General features: G+C 37.1%; 2 protein-coding genes across 2 annotated transcripts; one reads left to right on the top strand and one right to left on the bottom strand.

Moving 5' to 3' along the window:
* Nucleotides 1-3,672: 3,672 nt before the first annotated feature.
* On the top strand, nt 3,673-5,819 carry LOC137741634 (BTB/POZ domain-containing protein At2g24240). The gene has a single exon (XM_068481331.2). It carries the CDS (start codon nt 4,248-4,250, stop codon nt 5,571-5,573), a length of 1,326 nt encoding a protein of 441 aa, XP_068337432.2. The 5' UTR covers nt 3,673-4,247; the 3' UTR covers nt 5,574-5,819.
* A 1,533-nt stretch (nt 5,820-7,352) lies between these two features.
* On the bottom strand, nt 7,353-10,626 carry FAD6 (fatty acid desaturase 6). The gene is made up of 9 exons (XM_068481322.2): nt 10,259-10,626; nt 9,847-10,143; nt 9,329-9,472; nt 9,045-9,196; nt 8,814-8,936; nt 8,481-8,658; nt 8,229-8,347; nt 7,869-7,983; nt 7,353-7,696 (listed from the first exon to the last, which is right to left on the bottom strand). Exons 1-9 carry the CDS (start codon nt 10,295-10,297, stop codon nt 7,532-7,534), a joined length of 1,332 nt encoding a protein of 443 aa, XP_068337423.2. The 5' UTR covers nt 10,298-10,626; the 3' UTR covers nt 7,353-7,531.
* Nucleotides 10,627-12,601: the final 1,975 nt, after the last annotated feature.

The raw sequence follows: 12,601 nt of genomic DNA, 5'->3' as shown, positions 1-12,601 counted from the left end.
TGAGGATATTTTTGTCATTTTGATCCTTATTTAACATAATTTTTCACAAAATGACCAAAATGATTGATGGTGACAATCTCAGGACCACTTCTATTGATTTCAAATCTTAGAAGCCAAAGTTAGAAGTTATGCAAATCTTGAGAACCATTTTGAATAAAAATCCTAATTTAAATAAATAATCTCTCTAACATCACATTTCTCCTGAAGAGCATAGTGATCTCTTTCCCTCCTAGTAAGAGGAAATATCACATTGTGTGAGGAGTCATATTTGGCTTTAGTTTAGGCATATTGTTTGGAATGTTTTTTTCTAACTTTTTTCAAACTCTCTCAAATCTCTCAAATGTGATGCTATTTTTTTATTTTTCAAATTCAATATGATATACTTGAATTTGTAAATTATAAAAATGCCCTTGTAAGTAACTGTCTAGGATTGATCTAATTACACAATTGCTAAAAAAAAATTGTCAAATGTAGTTAGAAGTACATTTATAACGTATTTATTAATCCGTAATCGGAATGAGAATAAAGAATCCGATTCCGATTACGGATTATACATGTGTTTACTAAAATTGGAATGAATCAAAAGTGTGTGGGGCTCACACAAAAAATGGAATCCAATTCCTGAAATTGGAGTATTTGGATTCCCAACATATACAAGGTATTTGGATTCCAGATTACCCAAGCAATTGGAATGATAATTTTTTTCCCTTTATGCCCTCACTTACTTTCATTATTTCCAAGATTATCCTTTTAACCCTAGACTTATTTTTATGAAAATGCTCCTAACAATTTCTTTCCATGTCCTTCTAGCTCATTAAGCATAATTCTATGCTTATTCACATTATGCACAACTCCATACATATGCCGAAGAGAAAAAACTACAACTTAAGCGAGAAAATTTAGATATTAAAGTCAATACTTAAATTTATAAAATAATAAACAAAATCATTTTAGTATGTCTATGAAATAAAAAAGCAATTTAATTTTTTCTTACTATTATATACTATATCAAAATTTATTAAAAAAAAAATACATAAAATATTTGATTTGAGACCAAGGACATTTTAGTAATCATACTGGTTTATCAGTTATGCTGAATTAGTAAACAGCTTTATGGAATTGTATTCCGATTCCGGACAATTTTAGTAAACAAATTTAACAGGAATTTGATTCTGATTCCACCTCAATCCAATTCCTCATCAATTCAATTTTTCTTAATTTGATTACGGATTAGTAAACACGCTATTAGTTGTAAGGTAATCACTCTAAAACCCAAACAAGAATTGGGAGCCCACCAAATCCATTGGATTGGATGTACAATTTTGTCCAAGGTGACCGTAATGCCAGTTTGAGGCCGGATCCAATTTGAGGCCCATTAATTTTTTTCTTAGTTTTTCCTTTTATTTTTGTTGAAATAAAAAACGTATAATAATTCAAAATTATATCATAAGAACTTTGAATTAAAGCTAACGTAAAAAAAAATAAAAAATTGATTTGTGTCACCATAAAGTAAGATGATAAGATTAAGTAATTAAGCAAATAATGTCATCAGTGTCTTTAAATTTAAGTAAACCAATAGTGTCCAAATAAACCCAAACCTTAGGTTTAATATTTTCCAAAACTCCAAAAATGGCTTGAGTGAGTATCAATCATGAATCATAACCTCTAATTTGGATGCATTCAACCTATTATCTTTCTTGTGTTGTTTATTCTCCAGCAACTGTAAGAAAATGTTATGTTCAGTTCACGAATGAAAATAGTTCTTTATTTGAAATTTTAGCGATAACAATATTGAGTCATAGGGATAAAAGGATTGTAACTTGATTAGCGATGAATATCCTCCTTTACATGTAAGTTTCAAATTCAAATCATCTATCTTTCGTTATTGATGGTACAAGATAAGGATTGAATAAAAAAATATATTGAGACGTAGAGTAGAAGTTATTGATGCACAAAGTGCATGGGTCCACCATCCAGAGTCTATTCTTAACCTTAATGTAAACCCAAAACCATTAGAAAGTAAAAAGCATCGTGGATTAAATTACCCTTTGAAGGTTTGAAAATATTTAACTACTTTAAACAACCAAAGTGCAAATGCAATGATGTGCCGTCTATGACCCGCACTTACAAATTGCAGTGTACCATGCTACACTGCTCTTAGAATGTGTGAGAAAGGAGATATTTTTCGATGTAGCGGAAATGCGGTTCGGTATAATATGTGATATATAATTAATTGAATTTTTATTCATGTTTTTAACTAATTGTATTATAATATTTGGTGTATCAATCGGTGTGTCCGGTGCACTAAAATGAAAATATTTTTCAGTGAGTTCGGAACACGAGGTAGCACATCATGTGTAGTTATACAAGTGGTAAAACACTTATGCTAAAAAATTAACAACTTAAAAATATATAATTCCCTCCACCTATATAATAACACGTGGTGTAACACCCGTTCACGACACACTAAAAAACCTCTTGTAAGAAAGGCAGAAAAACGAGATTCACGAGTACTTGTTTTCTTTCCTATGTGGAAATTTACATTTGTCAAAAAAAACCTCAGACTTGACATTTGGGGTATACTTTTAGGAGAACAACTCACTGAATTATTTCGAAAAATTATTACAATGACAGAATTATAATAGGCCATTTGATAACTACTTTTTTTTTTTTTTTTTTAAAATTAACTCATTTGGTAATTAAGTTCAATTTTTTTAACTAAAAATAAAATGATTATATCATTGAACAAACGATATTATTATTAATAACACATAACAATGCATAATTAATTTAAAAATACCATCACAATAACTCTCTTAATTTAAATTGAGTTTTCTCAAATTTTCTCCGAATTGGTAGGTTATGGCAATTTTGGCACAATTTGAAATCAACATGAAGTCAATCACAATTTATGATTATTTATAAATGTGATGGGAAGGAACAAAGGGTCCCAATAAGTGTCGTGATTGGATTGGATGAAAGCCTCGACTTCTATGTCATTTTCTTTGTTTATTAGAATTAATTGTTCAAACTTCAAATTTTACACAAAACAAAGACAAGAATTGAAAACACACCGCACAAGACACGCTTTCTTACCGGTTGGAGCTGACTTAATCCAACAACCTTAAACTATTCATCCCCAACAAGGAAATTTCTTCCACCATAAATGTCCCCACTCCAAGAAAATAACATATCCCCATGAATTGATTGTTCGTTATTAATCGAGGAAGTTAAAACGCATGACATATAGAAAGACACGCTCAATTTGTGATCGTATCGATATTTGAAATGAATAGCATACTACAATTGGAGATATTTTTTATGTACTCGATATTCTAGTGTAAGACATGTGATCGTGTCAATCTACATAATGAATGAACCATAATTACACATCAAACTCAGGTATTAGTGACGTAAATGGACTTCGAACATGAGATCTCAGCCCACAAGTGAACAAAAATACTATTACATAATAAGTCAAAAGTTAAACATATTAGAGTTCGTTTGAATGTACTTTTAAAATGATCGAAAGTGTTTTTGGTGAAAATGTTTTTAGAAATAATTCTTAGTAAAAATGCAAGTAAATCCTGGAAAAGCACTTAAAGTGCTTCCTGAAAGAAGCACGTAACTGGTGCTTATTCCAGAAAGCACTTAAAGTGCTTCCTGTAAATTTGAGATACTAGTACAGTAATTTTCAACTCCAATGGATTGGATTCGAAATTACCATCCAACGGTGGAGAGGCAAGGATGATCTAGAGCTACAGTTGACCCTACCATGGAGTATTTAATTATGAAAAGTTCAGGCCTGTCCGGAGCAAAGGAAGACCAACCGGCAACTGCAAACCAAGGAGAGAGAGAGAGGATGGGCAAAGCAAATTAGGAAAGACACCATAAAAGAAAAGGAGTCATTTTTTTTTTTGAAATCGGAACGCTCCAATTCATCAATTCCTCCTCATCAAATCCCAACAATTCAAAAACCCACGCCTCAGAATCCTCCACTCTTCAAAACCCACATCTCATTTCCTCAAAATTCGATCAAATTCCCCTGCTTTCCCATGCAGTTCTGTTTTCAAATCCCCTCGTTTGCTTCTTAATCATCTCTCTGTTCTCTCTCTCATACTTTTGTTCTTCAATCCTGTTCTTTTGACCGGAATTTCAAATTATCCAAACAATCAAGAATCCTATAATTTTCTTCAAATTTCTCGGAAACGAACTTAATCAATCCGAAAGCTTTCCGAAATCCAATCATGGGAATTCAGAAAGACAGGGTTCGATTCAACGTCGGAGGCAGAATCTTCGAAACAACCGCCACGACACTCGCAAACGCCGGCCGCAATTCGATGTTCGGAGCGATGTTCGACGAGGACTGGAATCTCCAATCCGACAATACCAACGAGTACTTCATTGATCGCAACCCCGATTGTTTCGCCGTCCTCCTTGATCTTCTCCGAACCCAAGAGCTCTGCATCCCGGCCACCATGTCCGAAAAGCTTCTCTACAGGGAAGCCTTGTATTACGGCCTCCTTGACCACGTCCGATCAGCCAAGTGGGGCCCATTTGATGGCAACAGGCTGTGGCTTTCCCGGACAGTAGCCGGACAAGCTCCGGGCGATGGCACGGCGATTCGCGCCGGCCCGGATGGTGGTTGCTGCGTCGCCCATGGCTCGATGGTCCATGTGTATGATTGGATGGTGGAAGAGCACCCGCCAATCAACCTTGACTATCAGAGAGTCAATGATGTTGGTTGGGTCGACTCGGAGAGCATTGTGATCAGCGTTTGTGAGCGGCTCGGCCGCGGAGACGGCGGAATGGGGCTATTCAGCTCGTCGAACGGCGAGCTCAGGTACAAATTTCAAGTTAGTCATGAGAATCAAGTTAAGAGCTTTACTGCCGGAGCTTTGAGTTTTGGTTCGGGCTACAAGATTTTTTCGAGCTGCAAAGGTCGGAGCAATGAGTACGGCGTTGGAGTTTGGGATCAAATGACCGGAAAACAGACCGATTTCTTCTACGAACCGCCCGGCTGGTCGCTCGGCGATGCTGACAAGCTGCAATGGCTACATGGGAGCAACTGTTTGTTGGTCGCAACGTTGTTTCCTAGAAAGGACAACTGTTACATAAGTTTGTTGGATTTCAGGGAGAAGAAGATGGTCTGGTCGTGGTCTGATATCGGAGCTCCGATCACCGTGGACGAGAAGCGGGTGAGAGATGCGATTGCAATGGAGGACAGCAACTCGATTTGCGTGGTGAACGAGTATGAAGATTTGGGGTTTATCGACATCAGAAACTCCGGCGGAAGCGTGAGGTGGAGCTCGAGGAGCAGGCTCATGAAGGGGAAAATGCCTGATGAGCCTTGCTACCCTAAGCTGGCATTGCATGAGGGGCAACTCTTTTCGTCCATGAACGATTCAATTTCGGTGTTTTGTGGTCCTGAATGGGTTTTAACGTCCAGGCTCCGGCGAAGCTACGGAGGTTCGATTTGTGACTTCTCGATAGGTGGGGATCGGCTTTTCGCTCTTCACAGCGAGGAAAATGTGTTTGACATATGGGAGACTCCACCTCCTCCGATCATATGATTCGCCTTACGATTCCTGATGTTTTGAAGATCGCGTTTTTCATACATTATACATGATTTTCCTGTACTGTTAGATTGTAGGAGATGGAGAGTTGCAGCAATACTTAGTAGGTTTAGGAAATTTAGAGATACTTCAGAGTTCTGAAGATTGTATAGGGTTTGCTGAGGTCACTACAAAGAATCAAAGTGTTTGCTTTACCTACTATTAACCGAATGAAATCGATTGCTTAACCGCCATAACTAGAAATGCGGTACCCTTGCACATCCGCTGATTACAGGTCATCTGTCATAAAACGAAGACGGAGATTCTTACATGTGATCGGAAATGCATGAGACGTAATTGAATAGGGAGGGCGGAATTTATCCCCGTCGCACCCAAGTTTTTGTCCGCTTTCGGACAGACCCTCGCTCTCTCTCTCTTTCGCTTTTTTGTCGTACGCTTTGCCAAAGTGATCTCCTGCACATATTTTGATGCCGCGTAAGACGCTTTGGTAAACATTCCAGATTTGGAGGGAGATGCCCTTTGGCATGTGAGCAGTTGCAACTGCCAACTCTTTGCAGGCCAAGGGATTTTATGAATTGCATAGCTTTAGACAAAGTGGTTAGGTTTAGCCTTCGAATATTATGAACCTTCTTTGACCTCTTCCTCCGCTTTTGTATATTCATTCTATAATGCTTACAAAGCATGACTTCATTCTGTTTCCACTCAACGTTCATGCGTGAAAGTGAGGAGAAACTTCAGCAGGGTTGACTAATTAGGGCATCTCACATACCAGGTTTGAATAACGCGGGTTTCGTGCGACCAAAAAATGGGGGTCTCCAGTCTCGTCCTCTTGTCCAATGTTCCTAGCGCATGACATAGACCTGGTTTGGTACTGAGGTGATTCTGAAAAAAGCTGCTATCAAAAAAAGCTGGGAGCTGTTTTTGTGTTTGGTAAACACTCAGCTTCAGCTTTTTTTCACAGTTTTGGATGAAAAAAAGCCAAAAACAAGAAGCTGCAAAACCTAGCTTTGAAAAACCGGCTTTTTTTCACATCTGTTTTACATAAAAGTTTACCAAACACTCTAATACTGCTTTTTTTTTTTTCAAAGCACAGCAATACCAAACCAGCCCATAGTCGGGCAACCCTACCGAGCTTTCTTCTAAAAGCGAAGTGCGATTTTCTTCCTACTTTACTAGATAACCCTACATAGAGACATCAAATACTTAATTAAACTTGACTTCCTTGTTGTATGCGCCTGCTTAGTATTTTAATGTTTCCCTCTACTTCATTAGTAAGATATGAAGCTAACTAACTTGACTTTAAAGTAACATCAAGTTCTACTTAATTTACAAATTAGAGAAACCCTTGTCAGCCTTTAAAAAATGATCAACACTAATTCCAACCAACATTACCCTTACCAACATCTAGTTTAATCCATGGCCTCACTGGGGGGTTCTGACTCATTTCTTCAATTTCAGTGTGGGCACATGTTATACCGTTGTAGCAGGACGGAGTATTCATTACGGCTGCCACACTACGGCAGCAGACCCAATAGGGTATGGACCAAGGGCAGAGGGGTAAGGCTGGTTTGTGTGCCGGGTGGACGGGTCATGTGGTATGAATGCTCGTACTGAAGTTTTTCTCGCTATAGCAGAGGGAAAACACCACAAAGGTTCAAGAAGAAATCAAACTCTAGAGGATTACTATTGTAATGCATGATTAGCTACTATAGTTTTACCTTGACAACGAAGAGGATGACTGACGCCAACGCCTGCGTAAGGCGCTATAACATGAACTTCCGGGAAATTTCCATCAATCGATTCTCCATTTATAATATAAAAAAATTCTGAAAAGGAGTGTAAACATAAGCAATAACATGTAGAAAAATTGGGATAGCATACCTATCTTGACCCAAAAGGAAAAGGTAAGTGATAAGGACCAAAACGGCTGTGACCCTACGAAGCACACAAGTAGATCAAGCATAATCGGGCATTGCTTTTTTAAGGAACTTAATTGGATGAGACTCGATTCCAGGGGCAAGTTTGTCAAATGCAACGTAATTCTCCTCCTTGTCGTAAACATGGCATACCGTCAGTATCGTCTTCATCAAACGCCAATTCCATGTAGCCTCGTTCATATACTGTTAATCACATGGAAAAAAGAAAAAAGAATGAAGATAAATCGTTTTGCTTTCTTATGCCTTTCGAACCTTTTTGACCGCCGCTTTTTGAACAGCTCTGCTTTACATTCAGGTCATATTTGTTTACGGCTAATCACAATAAGAATATGTAGAAGAAAATGATGATATCTACCTTTCCCCAGTTTTCTTGAAGAGACTTGTGAGCTGCACGTAGGTTATAACTTGGAATCCTTGGAGATATGTGGTGTGGTATATGGACATTGATATCATGGCAGAGGGTCTCGATCCTGTTGAGAAAATAATGGATCCGTTATAAAGTCTATGTAAGAACCGTTAATGTCTCAGTTAATTCTTTTTGGATGAACAACCAAATCGGTAAAACACTTTCAGAGTGTGGAACACAAAGAACGAAGAAAGCACCGTCAGAAATATATAGTATCTCCAGTAAAAGCTGACTAAACTGCCTAACCATGTTTGTTTAAAAAGTACAATCATGTCAGATTAAAGATCCAAATGACATAACGAAGAATACCATCCAGGGTAATCACAATGCACTGTTCCATTAAGTTGAGCCTGAGCAGCATTCCACTCATCCGCAGTTTTGAAAGGTATATGAGGCGCAGTATGGTGTACCATTGTGAATGTGCTCATCTATAGATCCATACAAAATTGAAAAACAAAATTCAGAGAAACCTCGATAACCATAAAAATGGTCAAAGCAACAGCAATACATGCTAATTACTGCAATCAAATTAAAGCATAAGGGAATTGGAAGTAGTGTTACCCAAAAGTGATATCCCAAAAATGGCATCAGCCAAAACTTTATCCATCCCAAGATCCCTGCCTTGTACACGATCAATGGCCAGCCAATCCCCATAAACGCAAAAACACAAGCCAAACTTATCTTCACCCTTTTCAATTCACTCGGTCTGAACATGTTCAAATCGAAGTGGACGATCATCCTATCACGAAAGACGAAACCAAGTAAACCTTATACAACATGTTTATTGGATGTACACAAATTAAGAATCCTGACTAAAGATCTCCATTACTTATTTAACAACCGCAAACAAAAGAAAAATCAACAATGTGTGATTCCTTTTTTATAGTTACATACCAATGAGCTATTGACATCCAAGGCCGAAGTGGGCCATATCCATAAATGATTGCCTGGCGAAAAATAGCAGATGAATCAAACTCGTCTTTAGAAACAGGCTGCCAAGCTGTATCCTCCACCAACCTAAAATGATGAGGTAAAAAGAAAAATTCAAGTTAAGAGTTAGAAACATACTTAAAACATGGAAACATTACGCCTATTCAAGAAGTTATGATTTAGAAACACACAGACATGTTTGTTTTTGCATGATGACGATCATGCTTGAACCGCCATGGTTCGTATGGGTATATCAACGGCAGAAAGGCCAGCGTTCCAACGATGTCTTCCAGTAATTTGTTTTTTGAGAATGATTTGTGCGCACAATCATGACCTATAACAAAAAACTTCACAATTTGAAAGGCAAAACGAAAAAGGAATGAGTTGGCTTTAGATATATCATAGTGATCGATTAAAAAAAAAAAGAGTGAAGAAAGTTACAAGAACCAATACTATAAAGATAAGTGCTTTGAACAAACCCCAGTAACTGCAGTCCCCGTCCATGCCCAAGCCAGAGGAAGTAGATACCATGGGGCTTTCGAAATCATAAAGAGCCCCAATGCATAGGAAGTTGCAGATATTAGAACTGACTTCCATGCTTTCACATCATCAATCTCAAACACCTTAAAATACGAAAACAAGAAGAAAACAGTTACATTTGGGATTGTTTACATTTATCAACAAATTGTTAACTGGAATCAATACATTGCAATTGCATAGAAAAAAAAAATGGTGGGTTATACTATATCTTCCACATATACTATGGAAAGAAGATTTCTTTCCCTTCTTTTAAACTACCAAATGGAAACTAAATCGAAAAACAAAATGGTTATCAAACGGGCGCTAAATTCACTCATTTGAACAAACTACTGGCAGTCTAACTCACAAAGAATCCCCAGAAAAAAAATGTCAAAAATCCTAAACAGATGCATCAGGTTAAAAACAAGTTGCATTGGTGGTGTGGCTCTGAGATTAACATTATCCAAAAAGACAATACCTTTTTCGGAAGGGTCTCGATGACATCCTTCAGCGTAACGTTATCCGGAAGCGGCTCTCCAATCCGTTTGAACCCATAACTTTCAGCCAATTGTTTTCTGTACTCGGCACTGTCAGCTTCCGGAGGCGGCGCAACTGGAACGGCAACCGCCTGCACAACCGCCGTCCAATTTCTACGACTCGAACATTGCTGCCTTTTGATTCCCTTTCGGAGAGCGCCGTCCAATCTCAGATAGCAGATTCGTGAAGAGTAATGGGTCCCGATTCTTTGCCTCTGAATTGGGTTCTGATGGGGTCCCTGCAACCCAAATTTCCAATATTTGAAAAACCAACACTCAAATTTCCAAAATTTGAAAAAACAAGAGTAAAAAGAGAAGATTTGAGCCACTGGTTATCAAAATGTAGAGCTTTACCGTTGTGAGGAACGCAGAATTTGCAAGCCTGCACGCCATTTTTGAACAGAAAGCAATCCCAGCTCACAAGGACCCCCAACACACCAGAGCCGCTTGCTCCCCTTCTGCAAGTGTGAGAGTTGAAGGGTGAAAAGGATAGGCTTTTTTTGGTGGAGAGTTATAAAAGGGACCGCTGCGGGTGCGGCTTGCGTTGCGCTCTGATTCCGCGTGGATAGATTTTCCGCAACTCACTACAACCTCTAGTTGTTATCTGTCACTCGTCGCTCTTCCCGTCGACATAAAAAGTTGATCTTTCCATACAACAATGGTAGTCAATTGGTGTGAAAATTTCGTGCCTAGTGCATAATGATGTATATATTTGTTCTTTTGTTTTTATTGAGCTGCCTAATTTTTAGTACTTAGTGGATCAGTGTTTGAATTAGTCCCGCTATGAAACAGACAGACGTCTTTTTAATAAGTAATGCATAATACATCTATGTTATTGCAACAAATATAAAAAAATAGTAGTACTAATATTATTATTTGTGGTGCATCTTTTCTTTGACAAACAAAGTATTGTTTGTTAATATTTTTTAATAATGTGTTGACATTATTGTAACCAATGACGAATATCAATGTAGTTATTTGTTCCTTAATAGGACTTTCTAAACATATAATTTATAAACATGGCTCGACTAGAAGTGCTTTTAAAATGACAGAAAACACTTTTAGAAAAAATATTTTTGGGTTTCAAAAGCAGTTAAAGTTGTGTTTCTTCCAATAAACACTTCAAGTATTTTTTCAAGATTTACTTGCGTTTACTAATGATTGGTTCAAAAAACAAAACGTTTTCAATCATTTCAAAAACACTTTCAAATGAGCTTTAATTAACGTAATTGGACAAGAGTATTAGTGGTAAAACCAAGCATTTAGTCATACAACACAAAAATGGTGTCAATGGTTGGACATATTTGGGCTCAAAATACAAAAATGATGTTATTTAAATACACAAAATTGCCACATTTTTTGATATAGTGCTCATTTGGATGTGCTTTTAAAATGACTGAAAGCTCTTTTAGTGAAAATATTTTTAAAACCAATCCTTGGTAAACATGCAAGTAAATCCTAAAAAAACATTTAAAGTGCTTCATAGAGAAAGCACATAAATGATACTTCTTGCAGAAAGTACTTTAAAATGCTTTTGGAACCTAAAAAGATTTTTTCTAAAAACACTTTCAGTCATTTTAAAAACATATCCAAACGAGCTCATACTCTTTAACATGCATAACATAACTACCACGCCTTATAATTCATACATAACGATCACGCTTTGTTATTCATACATAACGACCATGCCGACCACGCCTTGTAATTCATACAATATTTTTCCATGGGACATGTGAAGAATTCGTGTAAAACATTCATGATAGGATTTGTGTGATAAATAAAAAAATTGAATTCCACTTCTCTCTTTTGGATTGAGACTTTTCTTGGGTTCGTGCATTTCCACAAATCCGACTTCCAATAGGCCAACAAGAGAAAACATGGGAAACGATTTTAATATTTTTTGCTTTGTTTGACGGGAATTACTTTTCCTTTCTTCTTTTCTTTTATGCTAAATTTATTAAGTTATGTAGATGCAGAGTGACAAACACACTACTCTACCTAACTTAATTAAGCTTAATTTATAATATTGTGTTGGGACATGACTTCTACATTCTTTCTTGTAATTGTCTAGTCTGGATAAGACAGTTATGGATGCAAATTTCTTCCTCCTTGATCTTGGACAAAATTATGCCTACAAAACAACTAACACCTTAGGTCAAGGCCAAGAGCCTCACACGCCCATGATGATTTTTTTTTGGGGGGGGGGGAGTGGCTTTGGCCGATGCCAAAGTTAGAATTTTGAAAGAAAAATGTTTGGAGAATTTTGAAAATTTAACAAGAGAATTCGAATTGAGTTTTGGAGAGAATGAGATAATATTTATAAAGGTGTGGCCGGCCCCTTTAGGAGGAGGAGGAGGACCAACCACTTCGTTGGTATTTTGGGTGAGGTCCATGATTTGTAGCTAATTAGGAATAATTGAATAATAAATCAATTAATTAACTAATAAATAGAATAATTTCCTAATTGATTAGCTAATTAATATAATAAAAGAGGAATGATTTGGAGTTACCTTGTGGAAAGGATTTGATGAGGATGGATGAAATAGGTTTTGAATTATTACCTATTTTGGGCATTTTTGACTTGATTGAAGGATAATTGCCCACTGCTCGCGCGTAGGAATCCTGGTGTGCTTTAAGGGTAATTTTGTCATTTTCATCCAAAAATCCACATGGCTCCTTGTGATTATTTTTGGCTCC

Source organism: Pyrus communis, chromosome 15, assembly GCF_041283825.1.
Source record: "Pyrus communis isolate YQ-2024b chromosome 15, ASM4128382v1, whole genome shotgun sequence".
Taxonomy (NCBI): Eukaryota; Viridiplantae; Streptophyta; class Magnoliopsida; order Rosales; family Rosaceae; genus Pyrus; species Pyrus communis.
The sequence above is the reverse complement of the archived record's forward strand: the minus strand, read 5'-3'. Positions and strand labels throughout refer to the sequence as shown.